At 46.8% G+C, this 19513-nt stretch overlaps 1 protein-coding gene and 1 pseudogene across 1 annotated transcript; both read right to left on the reverse strand.

Annotated features, from left to right (window-relative positions):
- Positions 1-2431: 2431 nt before the first annotated feature.
- Positions 2432-5762, reverse strand: LOC136129566 (protein SET-like; annotated as a pseudogene).
- On the reverse strand, positions 5297-8787 carry TMEM42 (transmembrane protein 42). The gene is made up of 3 exons (XM_065886371.1): positions 8570-8787; positions 6558-6704; positions 5297-5940 (listed from the first exon to the last, which is right to left on the reverse strand). Exons 1-3 carry the CDS (start codon positions 8759-8761, stop codon positions 5800-5802), a joined length of 480 nt encoding a protein of 159 aa, XP_065742443.1. The 5' UTR covers positions 8762-8787; the 3' UTR covers positions 5297-5799.
- Between the last annotated feature and the right edge of the window lie 10726 nt (positions 8788-19513).

Consider the following 19513-nt stretch of genomic DNA (forward strand, 5'->3'; position numbering starts at 1 on the left):
AACAGAACTGAAAACACAAATCCACACAAAAACTTATACACAAATATTCTTTTTTTAAAAAAATATTTATTTGGTTGCACCAGGTCTTAGTTGCAGCACACAGGCTCCTTAGTTGTGGCATGAGAACTCTTAGTTGCGGCATGCATGTGGGATCTAGTTCCCTGACCAGGGATCAAACCCAGGCCCCGTACATTGGGAGCACGGAGTCTTATCCATTGCACCACCAGGGAAGTTCCCACAAATATTCTTAACAGAATTATCCAACAGCCAAAGTGGAAACAATCCATATGTGCATCACAAGATATACTGATAAACAAAATGTGGTACATCCACACAATGGAATATTATTCAGTCATAAAAAGGAATAAAGTACTGATACATGTTAAACATGGATGTGCCTTTTTTTTTTTTTTTTTTTTTGCGCGGTACGCGGGCCTCTCTGTTGTGGCCTCTCCCGCTGCGGAGCAACAGGCTCCGGACACGCAGGCTCAGCGGCCATGGTTCACGGGCCCAGCCGCTCCATGGCATGTGGGATCTTCCCGGCCCGGGGCACGAACCCATGTCCCCTGCATTGGCAGGCGGACTTTCAACCACTGCGCCACCAGGGAAGCCCTGGATGTGCCTTTAAAATATTGATATTATGCTAAATGAAAGAAGCCAGACACAAAAGGCCATACGTTGTGTGATTTTATTTATATGAAATGTCCAGAATAGGCAAATCCATAGAGACAGAAAGCAGATTAGTGATTGCCAGAGGGTTGGGGGGAAGGTGGATAGAGAGTGACTGCTAATGGTGTGGGTTTCTTTTGGTGGTGATAATATGTTCTGGAATTAGACAGTGGTGATGGTTCAGAACTTTGTGAATATAATAACAAACTATTGAATTATACACATTAAAAAGAAATAAGTAAAATTCTAAAACCAGAAAAAAAGATAGTAACACTGACCTATCAGGCCATTGGCTGTTAACCTGGATGTCAAATTGCCGGCTCCAGAGCATACAAACTCCAACCCATCATCCAGGGTGCACACCAGAGAGACAAATTCAGATACACAGTTCGTTCTCTGATCAAGATGTGATACCTCTGCAATGAGTAAAGGGACACAGTGAACACTTCCCCATCTTCTTGGATGGAGACACACACCTCTCTGCTTTTTGAAAAATGACAAACCTTCCTCTTAGACAAACAACTCATTGTGTCCCGTGGTCTCCTGCAGGCACATCTGTTGAGTGTGAGAGGGTCTGGGTCAGCAACAAGCACTTTCTGTGTGTGTGTGTGTGTGTGTGTGTACACATTTAGTTTTTTTTTTTTTTTTTTTTCACATTTAGTTTTATTGTAACAAAGCAACTTGTACACTTTTAACTTTTAAAACTGAGCATCATCTTTCCAGTGAAACAAAAAGAAAAATTTTTAAATAAACAGGAACAAAATTACAATAGAGAATGTCAATTGCAAATAAGATCCTACAGGTTCTGCTGATTCTCCGGCTGAGTGGCAGGGCTCAAGTCATCTTTAGGAGAGAATTTTAAAAGTGTCATCTTAAACTGCAAGGATGTCCCTTAAACATCACAATTAAACATGTCAAAGGAGAGACCATGCTGTCAAAATGCCCACTTAACCCACCCAAACATCTCAAACCCACCCTTTGCTGACCTTCTATAACCCCATTTTTTAAAGTTTTTTTTTTCTTTCTTTAAACAAGAGAAAGTAGACAGATACATGCTGGTAAATGCTAACTGTCCATATTCACATAGGGACACAGTGTAGTCTCTGAGCCCAATCAATATACAGAGACAGGAGGAAAAAAGCTAGAATTCTATGCATTACTACACAGGGGCCTAGCACCCTCCAGCTTCCAGCAGAGCTAAGGGAGCAGAAGGTTTTTCTTTTTTCCCACAGAGCATGGTGGTATTGATTCCATAAAGTTTTTGTTGAGACAGGAAGGGATAAAAGTGAACTTGGAACAGAAAGGGGTAGAGATTCTTTTCCCACTGAATTCTGCTCAAGGTATTTCCCCCCCAAATAAGTTGTGAGCCACAGTATAAAGAAGAAAAGAGACCTCAAAAACAGGGCGACTGGGCTTCCCTGGTGGCGCAGTGGTTGAGAGTCCGCCTGCCGATGCAGGGGACACTGGTTCGTGCCTCGGTCCGGGAAGATCCCACATGCCGCGCAGCGGCTAAGCCCGTGAGCCATGGCCTCTGAGCCTGCGCGTCGGAGCCTGTGCTCCGCAACGGGAGAGGCCACAACAGTGAGAGGCCCGCGTACCACAAAAAAAACAAAAACAAAAACAAAAAAAAAAAAAAAAAAAAAAACAGGGCGACTGAGCACAAGAGGAGGAGGAGGAGAAAAAAAAAAAAAAAAAGACTGCAACATGCTCCCAGGGACTGGAGAAAATTTAAAAAGGAAGGTTGGAATCCATCAGTGTTCCATTAGTCATCTTCTCCTTCACCTTCCTCTCCTTCCTCCCCCTCATCATCATCTTCATCTTCTTCACCTTCAGCCTCATCCCCTTGTTCATCAATATCTTCCAATCCTTCTTCCTCTCATCATCATCATCTTCTTCTCCTTCCTCATCATCCATGTCCGGGACCAAGTAGTACTGTAATGGATTTGGCCAAATATCATCTTCGATGACCTCTCCTAACTCATCTGCACCTGCATCAGAATGACCAGTAAACCAGGTGAAGCAGCTTTCTGGGTCCTCATGCTGTCTCTTCCTCTGGCTTTATTCTGCGTTTGACTTGAACATTTTGTCAGATCCTTTCTGGATTTCCATTTGATTTCAGTGGACTTTGAAGATGGATCACCACTCTCATTCAGATGAAATTCTTTGGAGAGAACTTTATTTTCGAAGTAAGGGTTTTCATCAAAATAAAAATCTATTCTGTAACCTGATTTCGTATCTTCAAATTCTGTCACTTCGACTCTTGTCAAATAATGCAGCGCCTCTTCATCCTCCTCCCCAAGCAGTGTAGACACTTGTGGATGGTTAACAAACGTTGTTACCCCAAAATTTGGGATTTGGGCGATCAATTCCAACCTCTTCTGAAAAAATGGTTGACGGAGTTTGTTACATTTCTATTCTACTTCCAAAATCTCCTCACTGGCTTGCTCCTTAAGTCTGTCTATTTCATTTTGTACTTCATCAATATGTTCAATTGCTTCTTGCTGTTCTTTTTCTGAGGTCTCCTCAGCCGCCTCCTGCTGGCGCTCACTGGCTCGCTCTCCCTCCCCCTGGCTCGCGCGCTGCCCTCATGGCCTGACGACGCGGGAGGGGCTGGGGCAGCATGCTGGGCCCAGCACGGGCTCCTGCTTGTGGAGGGGAGGCGATGTCGAGCGGGCAGGCGGCTCAGCTCCCTCCCTCACTCTCCATGCTGCAGCTCGCTGCTCCATCTCCAGGAGCAGCCTCCTCCTCCTCAAGCATCTTTATGTATCCGGCAAGCGTCTAGATGGGGGGCTGGGTCCCCTCGTGACAACGTCTGCTCCGAGATGGACTTCTTCCTGCCCTTTTCATGAACTGCTTAGGGAGGCCAGGCCACCAGCTCTCAGCAGCCTTCACGTCTGGCCTTGGATGGGTGCCTGACTCACATATGTGAACACACCCTGAAGAGCCTTGAATGGCCTTCATCTTCCTCACTGGTAGAATAATGGGGTCATATTTGATCAGGGAGATATGAAGAGTGTTCCAGGGAGCATCACCTTCAGAGAGGTAGGAGGTGAGACTTGGGGAGTGCTATTAGACACTGTAAAACAGGCTCCTCGTCCACAGGACCTCTCCGGGGCTTTAACTGCTAAAGTGGGAGGCAGGATGTTTATACGGATTAAGAGGCAAACCCTGGAGTCACACAGTGATTTGGGCATTCATTAGCTGTGTGACCTTGGGCAAATGACCCAATCTCTCTGAGCCTTAGTTTCCTCACCTCTAAAATGACAGTAACAAGAGTACCATCTCCTTTGGGCTTCTTCCCTGGTGGCGTAGTGGTTAAGAATCCAGCTGCCAAAGCAGGGGACACGGGTTCGAGCCCTGGTCCGGGAAGATTCCACACGCCGTGGGGCAACTAAACCAGTGTGCCACAACTACTGAGCCCACGCACCACAACTACTGAAGCCCACACGCCTAGAGTCTGTGCTCTGCAACAAGAGAAGCCATCACAATGAGAAGCCTGCGCACCACAATGAAGAGTAGCCTCCACTTGCCACAACTAGAGAAAGCCCGCAGGTAGCAACGAAGACCCAATGCAGCCAAAAGTAAATAAAATAAAATAAATTTAAAAAAAAAACCTCCCTCCCAGTGAGGCTGGGAGGCTTCAATGTGTCAAAGTGGGGCTAGTCAGTTACCATTCTGTGAATCACTGCTTGGCCTTGGCCCCTGTGGCAGCTCAGAAAGAGCAGCAAATTGTGCCCTGTTGGATATGAAGGAGTTTTCCAGGGACAGGGGAAGGAGGAGGGAATCCAAGGCAAAGGGAAAAGCAGGCACAAAAGCATGGAGGCACGACTGGCTGTGGTGGCCTCAAGAACTGCTGAGATGCAGACCTGTGGGTGACTCAGGCACGGTGAGTGGGGGAGGGAAGGAGGCAGCAAGGGAGCAGCTGGAGAGGGGGCTGGGCCACAGCAAAGTCACTGGGAGTCACAGAACAGCTCTGGAGAGCAACCGGCCACTGCCACGAGTAATGGAGGAGAGCAATGGAGGTGCTATGTGCGTGGGGAGGAGGGGCCTTCCTCCCCCAGCCTCGTGGCTAAGAAGGCCCTCTCTCCTGCAGGGGATGTGAAAGGAGACCTCCTGGGGCTGGCAGTCAGGCTCAGGAGAGCTGGGAGGGCTGTCAGACAGCCAGGGGAGCCCCGGGGAACTGGAGCAGGTGAGCATCGCACTTGAAGCTATGCATGGGGAGAGGGTGCAGGCAGCAAACAGACTGTTTTGAACTAGGAATTAGATTCACATGGCATAAGATACAAAAAAGTCATGGGGCCAAAAGGCAGAAGAGGTAACATGAGGGGGTGGGAGCAACCTCTGGGCCAGTTTCCTTTCCTAATAAGTAAAATAAAACTAGGCCCCAAAGTGAGGTCAAGCTTTTCTCCTTGGTACCAAGAGAATGGACAGATGCTCCTGAATTTGAAGAGCACCAGCCTGCGTGAAGTCAGGAAGGAACCACGCAGGCAGAGAGCAGTCAGGCCGCAGGTCTGGAAGCGGAGGAGTTTCAACTCCCCCTCCGGGAATTGCAGCTCACCCTGGCTGCTCTTACTCCAAAAACTTAGGAAAGGAAAAAAATTAGGAAAGAATTAAGATTCCACACCTGGCAGTTTTAACTTACAAAAAAAGTATTTATTAATCTAATTTTCCTTCTCTTGCCATAATCCAGAAGCATGACGCTGACGGCCTGACATATCAGTGTGAAGTTGTCGAAAGCCCCACCAGTCACTGATTCCAAAATTCCATGACTGGCCTTTGTTAGGCAACAGGACTGAAGTCCATACAGGAAGCCCACCAACCCCAGGGTCTCCCACACCTGCCATGGATCACTGGGGGGGTTGTGGAGCGTGAGAATCAACAGCACCGAGCAGACGGACCCAGAAGGCTTCGGGCAGAACACTGCTGCGGTGTACTTCCCCTGACAGAAGCCGGAGCTGTCCACCCGCAAGGCTGCTCGGTCACAGGCCTGGTTCCCTGGGAAGCATCTCTCTTTGGCCGAGGGTCAGAAGGCTGCGCACCCAGATCGCCCTGAGACGCAGTCCCCACACGCCAACCCGAGCCTGAGCCGCCATCGCTGTCTTTCCAGCGGGTCCGCCCAGCCCGCTGATGCTACTGCTGCTTGTGTGGAAGAGCCTTCCTGGGTGGTGGGAGCTCCCTGTGGATCAGGGTGAGTCCGCAGAGGATGAGGAAGACTCCTCCCCACCACAAGACCTCCTGGCACTCTCCATACAACACAAAACCCAGGAAGGCCTGCAGGACAGAGAGAGCTGTGAGGCTGGGCAGGCACGTACCCACAGGATGCGACCACGGTGGGTGGGCACCACCTGACTCTCCTGTGGCTGAGTGCCCTCCTAGGGTGGGAGGGAAGGTCTGGAGCTGGAAGTCTTGGGCCTGAAACCCATCTGTTACCTTCAGCATATCTCACCTGGAGAAGTGGGGAGGGTACCTCCTCACAGCATCGGACCCAGCAAAGTGCACAAGAAAGCCCAGCAGAGGCCGGCAGCCAGGCCCAGCACACAGCTGGTCCACCAAGTCCTCCCTGCCTGGACTGCAGGGCTGAATGGCTCAGCCCCACCTGGGAGAGAAGAACCTCGACCCTCCACATCTCCTGCCTGAGTTCACAGACCCCTGAGGAGCAGCAAGCAAGTAGGCTTTTGACAGTTGGACTTCATCCCCATCTAACTTGAGAATTCCTCCAAGTTAGAGATTAAAGGAGCAGCCACCGGGAGTCAAGACACAGCCCAACCTCTGCTTCAGTTCCTGGCCCTTCTCCTATGTAGAAGCAGGGGTTGCCCAAGGACAACCCACCCAGAACCCTCCCAGAGCCCAGGTTTGGGACAGAGAAACTGTACGCTCAGGCTACTCACCGAGCTGAGGATATTTGAAAAAGTCACTGTGACAGATGCAATGGCTGAAGACATGGAGAAACTGAGGCCCCGGCTAAAGAACGTCCACATCAGAGAATTGGTGGTAGCCATCACAATAATGCCTAAGATGCAGAAGCCCACGTTCACCTGCAGGAGAAAGTGTCACTGCAGCCACGGCCAGCCCTGGGCAGCATGACCGGCAGACCCCCTCACAGCAGCCAGGGTCATGGCTACTGCTGGCAGCCGGGCCACCACAGCCTGGGGGTACTCAGAGCTTTCCTGCACAGGGCTTCACTTAACCCTCAGCAGGGCGCACACCCATTTAACAGCTGAAACAACCTCTTAGAAGACAGCTATTTGGCCATCTTGCCAACCATGTGACCTTGGGCAGAAGTAAAATGTGAATCCATACCAGTTATCTTCTATTGAACACCAGTCCCTTATTGGCCTCACAGTGACGAGTGCATGAAGTTCAGTCTCAGCAGGCCAAGTGGTTATTGCTCAGTCTGAGGGATGAGTAAATCAGGGCCGGAGTCGTCACTTCCCGGGGTCAGGTAAAGCATGAATTAGTCGTCTCCCCACCCCCACCCCCATTCTGTGAAGGCTAAAACCCACTCAGGCCGGTCCCACTGGGCATTCTTGGGCTTTTACTCTGTACCAGGCCCTGTGCTAAGTGTTTTAAGTACATTTTCATTTATTCCTTAACTTCATTTTACAGATAAAGAACCTGAGGCATTAAGTAACCTGCCTAAAACGCCACAGCTGCGGGGAGCCGCCAGGATTCAGGCCCAGGAAGTGTGGCTCCATGATCTAAACTAGGACACAGCCATGCCTAGGGAAACCACACGGGGGACTATTTGACTGGTGACCCCAGGCATCACTTGGAGAACTTGCAGATATTTTTCTTTTTTTTTTTTTTTTAAAGGAGAGCACTGAAAGAAGAGAGGATCTTTAGAAGCCTCCTACACAAAGGATATGCAGACCCCTTGTTTGGTTTTGAGTTATAAACCTGCCTGCAGACAGAGCTGCTTCCCCTGGGGATGGTGCCCATCTACACCTCATCCTCTTACTTCTCATCAGCAGCTGAATATACAGTCTTAAGGATGGAGTGTCTCTGTATAATTTACACAGAAGCATTTTATGTGCCAGTGCCAGCCTGCTTATGTAAAGGCTTATGACGGTCTGATGCACAACTGAGAAGACTAGAAAAACCTCATGGCTCATAGTCACTCATCTTACTTTGGACAACTTACTCCAAGAATTACACCCAACAGGATACCAATCTCGAGCATGGCAGCTCCCACTGGATTAGCTTAAACCTAAAGAATCAACCTGTCTACTGCCCAGGTCAGGGCCTAACCCTGGGTTGCAGATGCAATGAAATCTCTTTAACAAGCAGAAGGTGGCCTATGACTCGCGATGGGAGAGGCAAAGGTACGCCTTTAGCAGACATGGGGAGGCAGTTAAGGAGTTCTCAACATCGGGGTTATGTCCAGAATGTTTCTCTCAGTCTCCCTTATACCTAGGATATCCCAAATTCCCAAGTTTCCGCCAGCAGGGGAGATCAGTCAAAACAGCCATGAACTACGGAGTTAAACAGATGGGCAACAGGTGTCTCACCTTTACAGTCACGTGGAGAGAAATGTTCGGGCACAAAGGGCTTAAAATGAGAGCTAGAGAGTGGATGTAGAAGGTGTGCGTCTTCCCCGAGAGTGAACTAGCCCAATCGGAGAACAGATTTTAGGTCCCAGATAAGGGTACAAGCCTCAGTCCCCGAAGTCTCTTACCACCTACAATGGACGTGGGATGGGCGTGATATGGAGTCGAGGGATGCCTTCCTGCCCACGCTGTCAGTAGTGCCCGGCTGCGGAGTGGACCAAACAGGCCAGCGCGGGTGAGGCGGCCCCCCTGCGCCCCCAGCCCCGCTCCATCCCGAAGCCCCGCTGCCCTGCAGCGCCCCTCCTGCCCCGGCCCCACCCGCCGGCCCGCCGCAGCGGCGCCCCCGGCTCGACCTCGCTGCCGAAGGCCAGCTTGGCGGAGGCGGCAGCCAAGGCCCCGAACGCGCCGGCGCACAGGCAGTTGAACACGCCCCAGAAGCGGCGCCGCATCGCTCCCGCCTGGAGGTGCGGGGGGAATCCGGCGGAGGCGTCGGGGTAGGCAGCCGCGCACACCCCTCCGCCGGCGACCTGAGGCCTTCCCTCCATGGTGCCCGCCACCACCTCTCCGTGCGCCAGCCGCGCCAGCCACCGGCTGGGCCGAGATCGCTCCGCGATTGGACGGCGGCCTCACGTGACGAGACGCTCGCGCGAGAGGGGTGACCAATTGAGGCTCCGCGAGGGCCTCGAGGGGCGGGGCCGCCGGCCGAGCCAAGGACAGCCTTCTCCCGAGGGTGGCCGGCTTTCCGTGTTACGTTTAGGCTTTCCGAGGAGCACTACCGGACCGGTGTCCAAGGCTGACTGGTACTGTGGTTGCTGTTGTCGAATAACTCTTCGCTGCCTAGCAGTTTCAATCCTTGTCACTCGGTGTGGTCCAGCATCAGCTTCCCGTGGGAATATGAGTAAAACGCCCAACCCCAGGCTCCACCCCACATCCATTGAATTAGCGTATGCATTTTAGCAAGACCCCCAGGAGTCTGGCCTGCACCTTCTAGTTCGAGAAGCGCAAAATGTAGAGATACTTCGGCAGAGGGCGCTAGAGACCGGCAGATTCAGCGAGAAAGCGGAGGTGGGGGGCTGGGGGGTAGGGATGGTTAGGGCTTTTTTTTTTTTACATCTTCATTGGAGTATAATTGCTTTACAATGTTGTGTTAGTTTCTGCTGTCTAACAAAGTGAATCAGCTATATGTATACATATATCCCCGTGTCCCCGCCCTCTTGCCTCTCCCTTCCACCCTCCCTATCCCACCGCTCTAGGTGGTCACAAAGTACTGAGCTGATCTCCCTGTGCGATGCAGCTGCTTTCCACTAGCTATCTATTTTACATTTGGTAGTGTATATATGTCAATGCCACTTTCTCACTTTGTCCCAGCTTACCCTTCCCCCTCCCCGAGTCCGCAAGTCCATTCTCTACCTCTGCGTCTTTATTCCGGTCCTGCCCCTAGATCCATCAGAACCTTTTTTTTTTTTTCTTTTAGATTCTATATATATATGTGTGTTAGCATACTGTATTTGTTTTTCTCTTTCTAACTTACTTCACTCTGTATGACAGACTCTAGGTCCATCCACCTCACTACAGATAACTCAATTTCGTTTCTTTCCATGGCTGAGTAATATTCAATTGTATATGTGCCACATCTTCTTTAACCATTTGTGGGGCCTTTAGGGACTTTCCACCCCCTCACTTGTTCCCGTAAACCAATTCTTCTCCCTATCGTGCGCCACTCCTTCTCCCTATCGAAACCAATTCTTGGAGTTTTTCAGTTGACGGGGACTTGCCAGACAGCGGGTAATTTTCCAGTTGCCCGTAACAGGTATACGCCCTAACCGCCACAATGAACAAACAACTATAACGGCCAGAAGGTGGGACAAAAGTTCCTAAGCCAATGAATTCAAAAGTCACCACATTTACCCAATCATTGTGAGAATATACCAGCCCTATGAGTAAATAAACCTATAAAAAGTATGTGATTCCGCTTTTAGGGGTTCCCCATCGGCCTCCTGCGTGAGGTTCAGGGAACCCCGGTGCATCGGCTCCTAATAAACCTCTTGCGTGTTGCAGCGGCTCTCGACTCTTGGCGGTTCTTGGGCGAGTTGGAATCCCTCGTAGACCGTTTGGGTCTAACACATTCACCTGTCGATGGACACTCAGGTTGCTTCCATGTCCTGGCTATTGTAAATAGTGCTGCAATGAACATTGTGGTACATGACTCTTTTTGAATTATGGTTTTCTCAGGGTATATGCCCAGTAGTGGGATTGCTGGGTCATTCGGTAGTTCTATTTTTAGTTTTTTAAAGAACCTCCACAGTGTTCTCCATAGTGGCTATATCAATTTACACTCCCACCAACAGTGCAAGAGGCATCCCTTGTCTCCACACCCTCTCCAGCATTTATTGTTTGTAGACTTTTTGATGATGGCCATTCTGACTGGTGTGAGGTGATACCTCATTGTAGTTTTGATTTGCATTTCTCTAATGATTAGTGATGTTGAGCATCCTTTCATGTGTTTGTTGGCAATCTGTATATGTTCTTTGAAGAAATGTCTATTTAGGTCTTCTGCCCATTTTTGGATTGGGTTGTTTGTTTTTTTAATATTGAGCTGCATGAGCTGTTTATATATTTTGGAGATTAATCCTTTGTCTGTTGATTCGTTTACAAATATTTTCTCCCATTCTAAGGGTTGTCTTTTTGTCTTGTTTGTGGTTTCCTGTAGCCTCTCTGCTATGGTTGGGGTTGTGTTCCTGTCTTGATAGTTGTTTGGCATGGGGCGTCCAGCACTGGAGCTTGCTGGCCGTTGGGTGGAGCTGGGTCTTAGCATTGAGATGGAGATCTCTGGGAGAGCTCTCACCGATTGATATTACATGGGGCCAGAAGGTCTCTGGTGGTCCAATGTCCTGAACTCGGCTCTCCCACCTGAGGCTCAGGCCTGACACCAGGCCAGAGCACCAAGACCCTGTCAGACACATGGCTCAGAAGTAGAAAAGGGAGGACAAAAGAAAGAAAAAAAATAAAAGAAAATTATTAAAATATAAAATAATAATGATAATAAGAAAAGAAGAGAGCAACCAAACCACTAAACAAATCCACCAATGATAACAAGTGCTAAAAACTGTACTAAGATAAACATAAAAATCAGAAACAAATCATTTGCAGACAGCAAACCCCAAGTCCACAGTTGCTCCCAAAGTCCACTGCCCCCATTTTGGGATGATTCATTGTCTATTCAGGTATTCTACAGATGCAGGATACATCAAGTTGATAGTGGGGATTTAATCTGCTGCTCCTGAGGCTGCTGGGAGAGATTTCCCTTTCTCTTCTTTGTTCGCACAGCTCCTGGGGTTCAGCTTTGGATTTGGCCCCGCCTCTGTGTGCAGGTCGCCCTCAGGCAACTGTTCCTGCCCAGACAGGATGGGGTTAAAGCTGCGGCTGATTAGGGGGCTCTTGCTCATTCAGGCTGTGGGGAGGGAGGGGTATGGAAGTTATGATTGGAATGTGGGGCGAGCCTGCAGTAGCAGCCAGTGTGATGTGCAGGAGCCTGAGGCTCACTGTGTGTTCCCTCTGGGGAACTTGTCCCTAGATCACAGGACCCTGGCAGTGGCGGGCTGCACAGGCTCCCAGGGGTGTGTGGATAGTGACCTGTGATTGCACATAGGATTCTTGGTGGCTGCAGCAGCAGAGTTAGCGTTTCACGCCCATCTCTGGGGTCCAAGCTGATAGCCGCGGCTCGTACCTGTCTCTGGAGCTCTTTTAGGCAATGCTCTGCCTTCTGTGGGCAGACAGGGAAGGAATCCCCTCTCCTAGTGCACCCTGAAACAATGGTCTCTTGCCTCTTAGGCAAGTCCAGACTTTTTCCCAGACTCACTCCCGGCTAGCTGTGGCACACTAGCCCTCTTCAGGCTGTGTTCACGCAGCCAACCCCAGTCCTCTCCCTGGGATCTGACCTCCGAAGCCCGAGTCTCAGCTCCCAGCCCCCACCCGCCCTGGTGGGTGAGCAGACAAGCATCTCAGGCTGGTGAGGGCCGGTAGGCACCTGTGTGGAAATCTCTCTGCTTTGCCCTCTGCACCCCTGTTGCTGCGCTCTCCTCCGTGGCTCCGAAGCTTCCCCACGGCCACCCACCGTCTCCCCCAGTGAAGGGGCTTCCTAGTATGTGGAAACTTTTCCTCCTTCACAGCTCCCTCCCAGTGGTGCAGGTCCTGTCCCTAATCTTTTGTCTCTGTTTTTTCTTTTTTCTTTTGCCTACCCAGGTATTTGGGGGAGTTTCTTGCCTTTGGGGAAGACTGAGGTCTTCTGCCAGCGTTCAGTAGGTGTTCTGTAGGAGTTGTTCCACATGTAGATGTATTTTTGATGTATTTGTGGGGAGAAAGGTGATCTCCATGTCTTACTCCTCAGCCATCTTGAAGGTCCCCTAATTAGGGCTTCTGACAAATCAAATGGCCCAGATGGATACAGGCTCATTGTAGGAAATTTAGAAAGTATAATTAGAAGAACATGTCATCCATAATCACCCTGCTCAGATAATCAGGATTAACATTACTTCCAATTCCCAATGCACTTAAATACTTGTAAAATGTTTTCGTTTAAGAAGTATACAACTGCTGTTTAAGTATATAAAGGCCTACTTCTGCCCTCCAGGAAAGTCATTGTTCTTACAGGTCTTCTTCTCAATGTATAGTTTCATATATAGTACATGTTAAAAAATAGTTCATATAGGGCTTCTCTGGTGGCGCAGTGGTTGAGAGTCCGCCTGCCGATGCAGGGGACATGGGTTCATGTCCCAGTCTGGGAAGATCCCACATGCCGCAGAGCGGCTGGGCCCATGAGCCATGGCCGCTGAGCCTGCGTGTCTGGAGCCTGTGCTCCGCAACGGGAGAGGCCACAATAGTGAGAGGCCCGCGTACCGCAAAAAAAAAAAAAAAAAAAAAGTTCATATAATATGTATGGGGCTTTTTTTTCTAAACCTGATTTCACAGTGCACATACTGTCCAGCAGCATTCTTTTTTCCATTCAGTAAGTTTTCATGTTAGTCCTTATTTGCCATCCTCTCTCACAAGGTGGCTTTGTGGCTCCAATAAAAGCATGGATAACCCTGATAACTCCTATGTGGTACAAATTGTTCTATTTTGCAGTTGAGAAAATTGAGGCTCAGAGAGGCACTGTGCCACTGAACAAAGAGCTGTGTGAACCCCAGCTCAAAGGTGATCCCAGCTCTTATGTTACTTGGAACCTACAGGAAATCGAATTGTGTTGCACTGGATCAACTCTGCATGCACTATAAAGAGTTTTCTTAGAAGAAATGATGCCTCTACTAGCATTAGCAGTTGAGCATCTCAGAGCCACCACCTATGTAAAGCAGACTCTGCTACTCCCCTACCTTTGCACCACTCCTGTGGTTGTGTGTTTGTTTCCCTCTTAGCCTCCTAGAGGGCAAGGACACATTTATTTCTTCTCTAGGTCCCCAGCACAGGGCCCTGTTCTGGTGATGATGGTTGAATTGATGCCATCTTTGGACACTCTGCTGGGAAGTGATTTCTGTCTCCTGGACAAATCTACTGCGTGCATAAGTATCACCTGCTAGCAGTCTTGTTAAAATGAAGATTCTGATTCAGGTCTGGAGCTGGATTGAGGTTCTGCATTTCTAACAGACTCCCAGATGATGTTAATGCTGTGGGGCAGTGGGGACCACACTGAGTAGCAAGGCTGTAATTGATCGTTGCCCTCAGCGCACTCACAGGCCTTGCAACATACTTGCCTCCTTCACTGGGCTCCATCAAGCAGATGCTATGCACGTTTTCTCTTTGTTCCTGCCACAGTGCCCAATATTGTGATCAGCTCATGTCCTTGCTACAGATGTCTGACTGAACAGACTATGATTTGATTATAAAAGATAAATAAAATTTTAAAACTTGCTGACAGCCTCATGGTGCAAACTAGAGCACCCTGAACTGGGAGTGTGGTGGGGGAGGAATACCTTATCCCACATTTATTTAAAGAGCAATGAAGGGCTTCCCTGGTGGCACAGTGGTTGAGAATCTGCCTGCCAATGCAGGGGACACGGGTTCGAGCCCTGGTCTGGGAAGATCCCACATGCTGCGGAGCAACTAGGCCCGTGAGCCACAACTACTGAGCCTGCACTCTGGAGCCTGTGCTCCACAACAAGAGAGCCCGCGACAGTGAGAGGCCCGCGCACCACATTGAAGAGTGGCCCCCGCTTGCCACAACTGGAGAAAGCCCTCGCACAGAAACGAAGACCCAACACAGCCAAAAATAAATAAATAAATGATAATTAAAAATGAATATCTGTTAAAAAAAAAAGCAATGAAAACAAACCTCAAAGATGGCTTATGGACAAAAGATGACCTATTGAGTTCTGGGAGACCCATTCAGACTCTCCCTCACCTTTAGGAGCTAAAGTTACAAATTTAAGAGGCCTTAGGGGCCAAGCAGGGAATTTAAATATGAGAACCACCCCACCCCCAACCCCATGTGAGACAAGAGGGATGGGTGTGGCCTGTGACAACCTAGGGAGTGCATGTCTTGTCTCTCTTAAGCCTTCACTCCAACCTTACCTCAGTGTCTTCCTCTCTCTCGTCTCTTTTCCCTCTGTGTCCATTTATTTCTCTGCCCAGTTAAACAAATGAGTACATACATCCTCTGGACCAGGCCTGTTCCAGGCAGCAGAGTTGCCAGGATGACTAAGATCCCTGGACTCCTTGGGTTCTGGGTTTTTGCAAAACATTCAGTTCTAACTCCCTGTCCTGTACTGGCTGAAGGCTGTAATCTCCTTTTTCTTGCTATGACTGATGTTATGGGCTGAATTGTGATATATTGGGAATTCCCTGGCAGTCCAGTTGTTAGGACTCTGAGCTTTCACTGCCGAGGGTGCAGGTTCAATCCCTGGTCTGGGAACTAAGACCATGCAAGCCGTGCAGCAAGGCAAATACATACATACCTACGTACATGATATTTTGAAGTCCTAATCCCTGGCACCTGTGAATGTGAACTTATTTGGAAGTGGGGTCAATTGCAGATGTAATCAAATTAAGATGAGGTCATTAGGGTGGGCCCTAATCTGACTAGTGTCCTTAGAAGAAGAGACAGAGACACGGGGAGAATGCCATGTGACCACAGAGGCAAAGATTGGAGCGATGCATCTACATGCCAAGGAATGCCAAGCGTTCCCAGCAACACCACAAGATAAGAGAGGGGTGGAACAGATTGTCCTCTAGAGGCCGGAGCCTCGCCAACACCTTGATTTTGGACTTGTAGTCTCCGCAACTGTGAGAGAATATTGTTCTGTTGTGTTAAGCCACCAGGTTTGTGCCAATTTGTTGTGGCAGACCTAGAGAACTCAAACAGGTGATAAGACACAAGCCTCTTTATTACCAGCTTCGCTACTCCACCTTCTCCCACCTCCAGAGCAGTCACAGGCAGGAGGGAGGAGCTGTCCCCCGTGGGGCGTGCTCGGGCACGGTGATCAGCCCCGTGGATCCTGTGACTTCTGTTGTTAAATCGGTCTCCAGTAATTAGTGACTCCCATTGATTCAATCAGCACCCTTGTATCATGTGTCTCCTGTACATTAAACCAGCCCCCTAAATTGCTCACTCTGCCTTTCATGGCAGCATAATAAAGGAAAGAAGAAAATAGTGTCCAAAAGCGGTCAGTGTGTTAAGGCTTCCTTTTTCAGTATTCCTATATCATGGTGTTTTATTTATTTAATTTTTTAAAAGATTTTTTATTTTTTGATGTGGACCATTTTTTAAAAAGTCTTTATTGACTTTGTTACAATATTGCTTCTGTCTTATGTTTTGGTCTTTTGGGCTCAAGACGTGTGGGATCTTAGCTCCCTGACCAGGGATCAAACCAACACCGCCGGCACTGGAAGGCAAAGTCTTAACCACTGGACCACCAGGGAAGTCCCTCATGGTGTTTTAATAGACTGCAAATCTATGGAAGTTGTTCCTACATGATAGTAATCTTGTTTTAAAGGGGGTATTAATTTTTGGTGTCTTAGTGGGAAAATATTTAGTGTAAAATTATTCCTAAGTTATAAAAATCATAGAAATTTTATAAGCCTGGAAATCTCAACTTTGCTTTAACAAAATTACAAAGACAAATTATTTCTTTATATCATAAAACTAAAGTATTGTTTCCAACACAAATGTAACTTTGTAATCTTGGAAAACACTAATCTTGTTACCTTTAACTTAAATGCAACTCTATTTTCTTAGTTTCTTGCTGCAGTTATTTATACATATTAATATTTTTAGTAAATATGCAGAAAAAGTCAATTCTGAAATATTCTTACAAATCAATCTCTTTTAACATAATCTTTAAGTCCATAATCTTGGACTTCCCAGTTACTTTAGTACTTAGTAGATCCTTAACTGACATGGTTCCAAATCTCTTTACAGTTCTTTTTTTTTTTTTTTTTTTGGCCTCACTGTGCAACATGCAGGATCTTAGTTCCCTGACCAGGGATCGAACCCGTGCCCCATGCAGTGAAAGTGTGGAGTCCTAACCACTGAACCACCAGGGAATTCCCTTGTATTATTTTTTTAGATTCTACATATAAGTAATATCATCTCTAGGTCCATCCATGTTGCTGCAAATGGCATTATTTCATTCTTTTTTATGGCTGAGTAATATTCCATTGTATATATGTACCACATCTTCTTTATCCATTCATCTGATTATTTTTTTTTTTTTAGCTGCAGCGTGTGGTTTGCAGGATCTTAGTTCCCCAACCAGAGATTGAACCCAGGCCCTCGGCAGTAAAAGCTCAGAGTCTTAATCAACGGAATTCCCTGTTCATCTGCTGATGGACATTTAGGTTGCTTCCATATCTTGGTTATTGTAAATAGTGCTTCTATGAACATTGGAGTGCATGTATCTTTTTGAATTAGAGTTTTCATCTTTTCTGGATATATGTCCAGGAGTGGGATTGTAGAATCATGTGGTAACTCCATTACACTTGGTTTCTTAATCTCTGATACAAAAGAGTCAAAATGGATGCTCTCTCACATGGCATCATATTGATATTACTTGGTACTCAGAATTTTTCACATGAGAACATGGTTTCCTTTGAATGGTAGGCTTCTTCCCTTGGCTGTGATCTCCTATAAGGCTGCAAATGTTTAAGCAATTCTTATTAATTTCCTTGGCGATCCTTGCTCATATCTTCCTCATAGTTGAGGTTCAATTGTTGATTTATTGAATCAGGATAATACCCAGTAAGATTTCCATGCTCAAAGAAAGCCACAGACTAAGTTATCAGAATGCAGTTTATGAGAGAGAGGAGATATTTAAGGATATACAAAATTGGATTCACTAGTTTTATGCAGCAGGCCAAGGTTGATATGCAGTATGGAAAATCTTAGGTGAAGCATGTGTTATAGTTCAGTTCCAGTTGTGTTGCTCTAAGAGTGAGAGACCCAAAGTTATTCCTGTAGAGTAACTATAGTAGATAATAAGGCTGCTAAGGGCTTTGGACTACACATAGATGTTGGTTATGCCTACCTAACAGGTTTTATACATTTTCAATTTAGATAATTTATAATATACTATTCCCTTCTTTTTAAAGATCATTTCAGAGTTAGTATGAAGAAAGGTGAAAAAAGCTCTCAGATTAACAAATTGGGCATTAACCAGCACCATGATATTGTCTGAAAATCAGAAACACTTACATGCATATGCATAGGATACAAAAAATTTTTCTACTGGACTCAACTCAGATTGGGCTTTTATTAAAATGTACTGTAGATAGACCTGCTCTATAATGTGAACTTCAGATTGTAAATGGATAACATAGAAAAGAGTCAAAGAATAGCCATATTCATGATGAAGAAACTGGTTGTGTTCTAGGAGGAGTTATTCCTTACTTTTTTCACTGGTCATTTCCTGACTTTATCAGAGCCTGATCAGAACTCCAGCCACACAAGGAATTGGGTTCTCATGAAGTTAATTACTTGAGAATTACAGATAGGATAAGGATATGGGGGTCACTAATATAGGTAGCAAAGAACCTTTCTAATGTACATATTAAACATAACTAAGCTGGGTAATCTCAAAGACCCTTTAATTGCCAAGGGGAGAGATGTGCTTGCACAGTATGTTACATATGTGCCCTAGTATTTGAAACCTATCATTAAATCAGCTATATTTAAAACAATGTACAATGTGATAATTTTAAAATATGTCATTGCATGATGAAACAGATCCTAAGCTCTCAGTAATCACAAAGGGTATTAGCATAACACACTAATCCAAAAAGAGTATTTTAAATATACTAGTTTATCAATTGCTTCTTCATGAAAATGGAACGGTGAAAGAAATTTCGAAGTTTCCATACACAGTAGCTTCTATTTGCATTACACACATATCTGATAATACATATTATATAAACACACTTTGAATATGGGAATAAGATTCCTGATTTTTCAACTTATGATACTAGCAAAGAAAAATCTATACAGCAGAACTTTCTTCTAGATTCTGGATACCTGCAAAATCATTAATATCCATTTGTCATTTAAGAGTTAATAGCTCCAAAGGAGCCATTGTAATATGCAAGCATTAAAAAATAATTTGTAAGATGCATCAATAGTAATTGTTTTATGTTATCAACATAGAGCTTATATACAGTAAGTCCCCTACATATGGTGAGTTCCATTCCAAGAGTGCGTTCGTAAGTCCAAGAAAGTTAGCCTAGCTAACACAATCGGCAATATAATACTGTACTGTAATAGGTTTATAATACTTTTCACACAAATAATACATAAAAACAAACACAAAAAATAAACATTTTAAATCTTACAGTACAATACCTTGACAGTAGTACAGTACAACAGCTGGCATACAGTGGCTGGCATCGTGTGAACAGGGAAGGAGAGTTGCTGACTGCAGGAGGGAGAGGAGGTGGGAGATGGTAGAGCTGAAGGATCAGCAGCAATAGGAGACGGAGGGCAAGCTCTAATTTCACTCACACCCGACTTTGATGACACAGGTTCTGGTTCCTTGTTGGATTCAATTCTATCTACCCTCTTGAAAAAATGTTCCAATGACGTTTGGGTAGTAGCTCTTTTTTTCTCGTAATAGATGACACGGTACCACTGGATTGTGTTCTGAATGGCAACTGCAACCTTCGTGTACCATTCTACGTTCAGGTCCTGTGCCTCAAAAACTAACAGTGCCTCCTCAAATAAAAATCCCTTTGCCATTTCCTGCATCATGAATCTCTTCGGTTCTTCAGTTACTTCTTCTTCCTCTTGTCTCTCTTCATCCTTTCTCTGGGCCTCCAAT

This window comes from Phocoena phocoena, chromosome 10 (assembly GCF_963924675.1).
Source record: "Phocoena phocoena chromosome 10, mPhoPho1.1, whole genome shotgun sequence".
In the NCBI taxonomy this organism is placed as follows: Eukaryota; Metazoa; Chordata; class Mammalia; order Artiodactyla; family Phocoenidae; genus Phocoena; species Phocoena phocoena.

Coding starts and splice junctions, on each gene's coding strand:
- TMEM42 (XM_065886371.1), bottom strand. CDS start 8,761: ATGGAGGGAAGGCCTCAGGTCGCCGGCGGAGGGGTGTGCGCGGCTGCC. Junction 6,705..8,569: donor AGCTGGCCTTCGGCAGCGAG/GTCGAGCCGGGG, acceptor TTTCTCCTGCAG/GTGAACGTGGGCTTCTGCAT. Junction 5,941..6,557: donor TTTCAAATATCCTCAGCTCG/GTGAGTAGCCTG, acceptor TCTGTCCTGCAG/GCCTTCCTGGGTTTTGTGTT.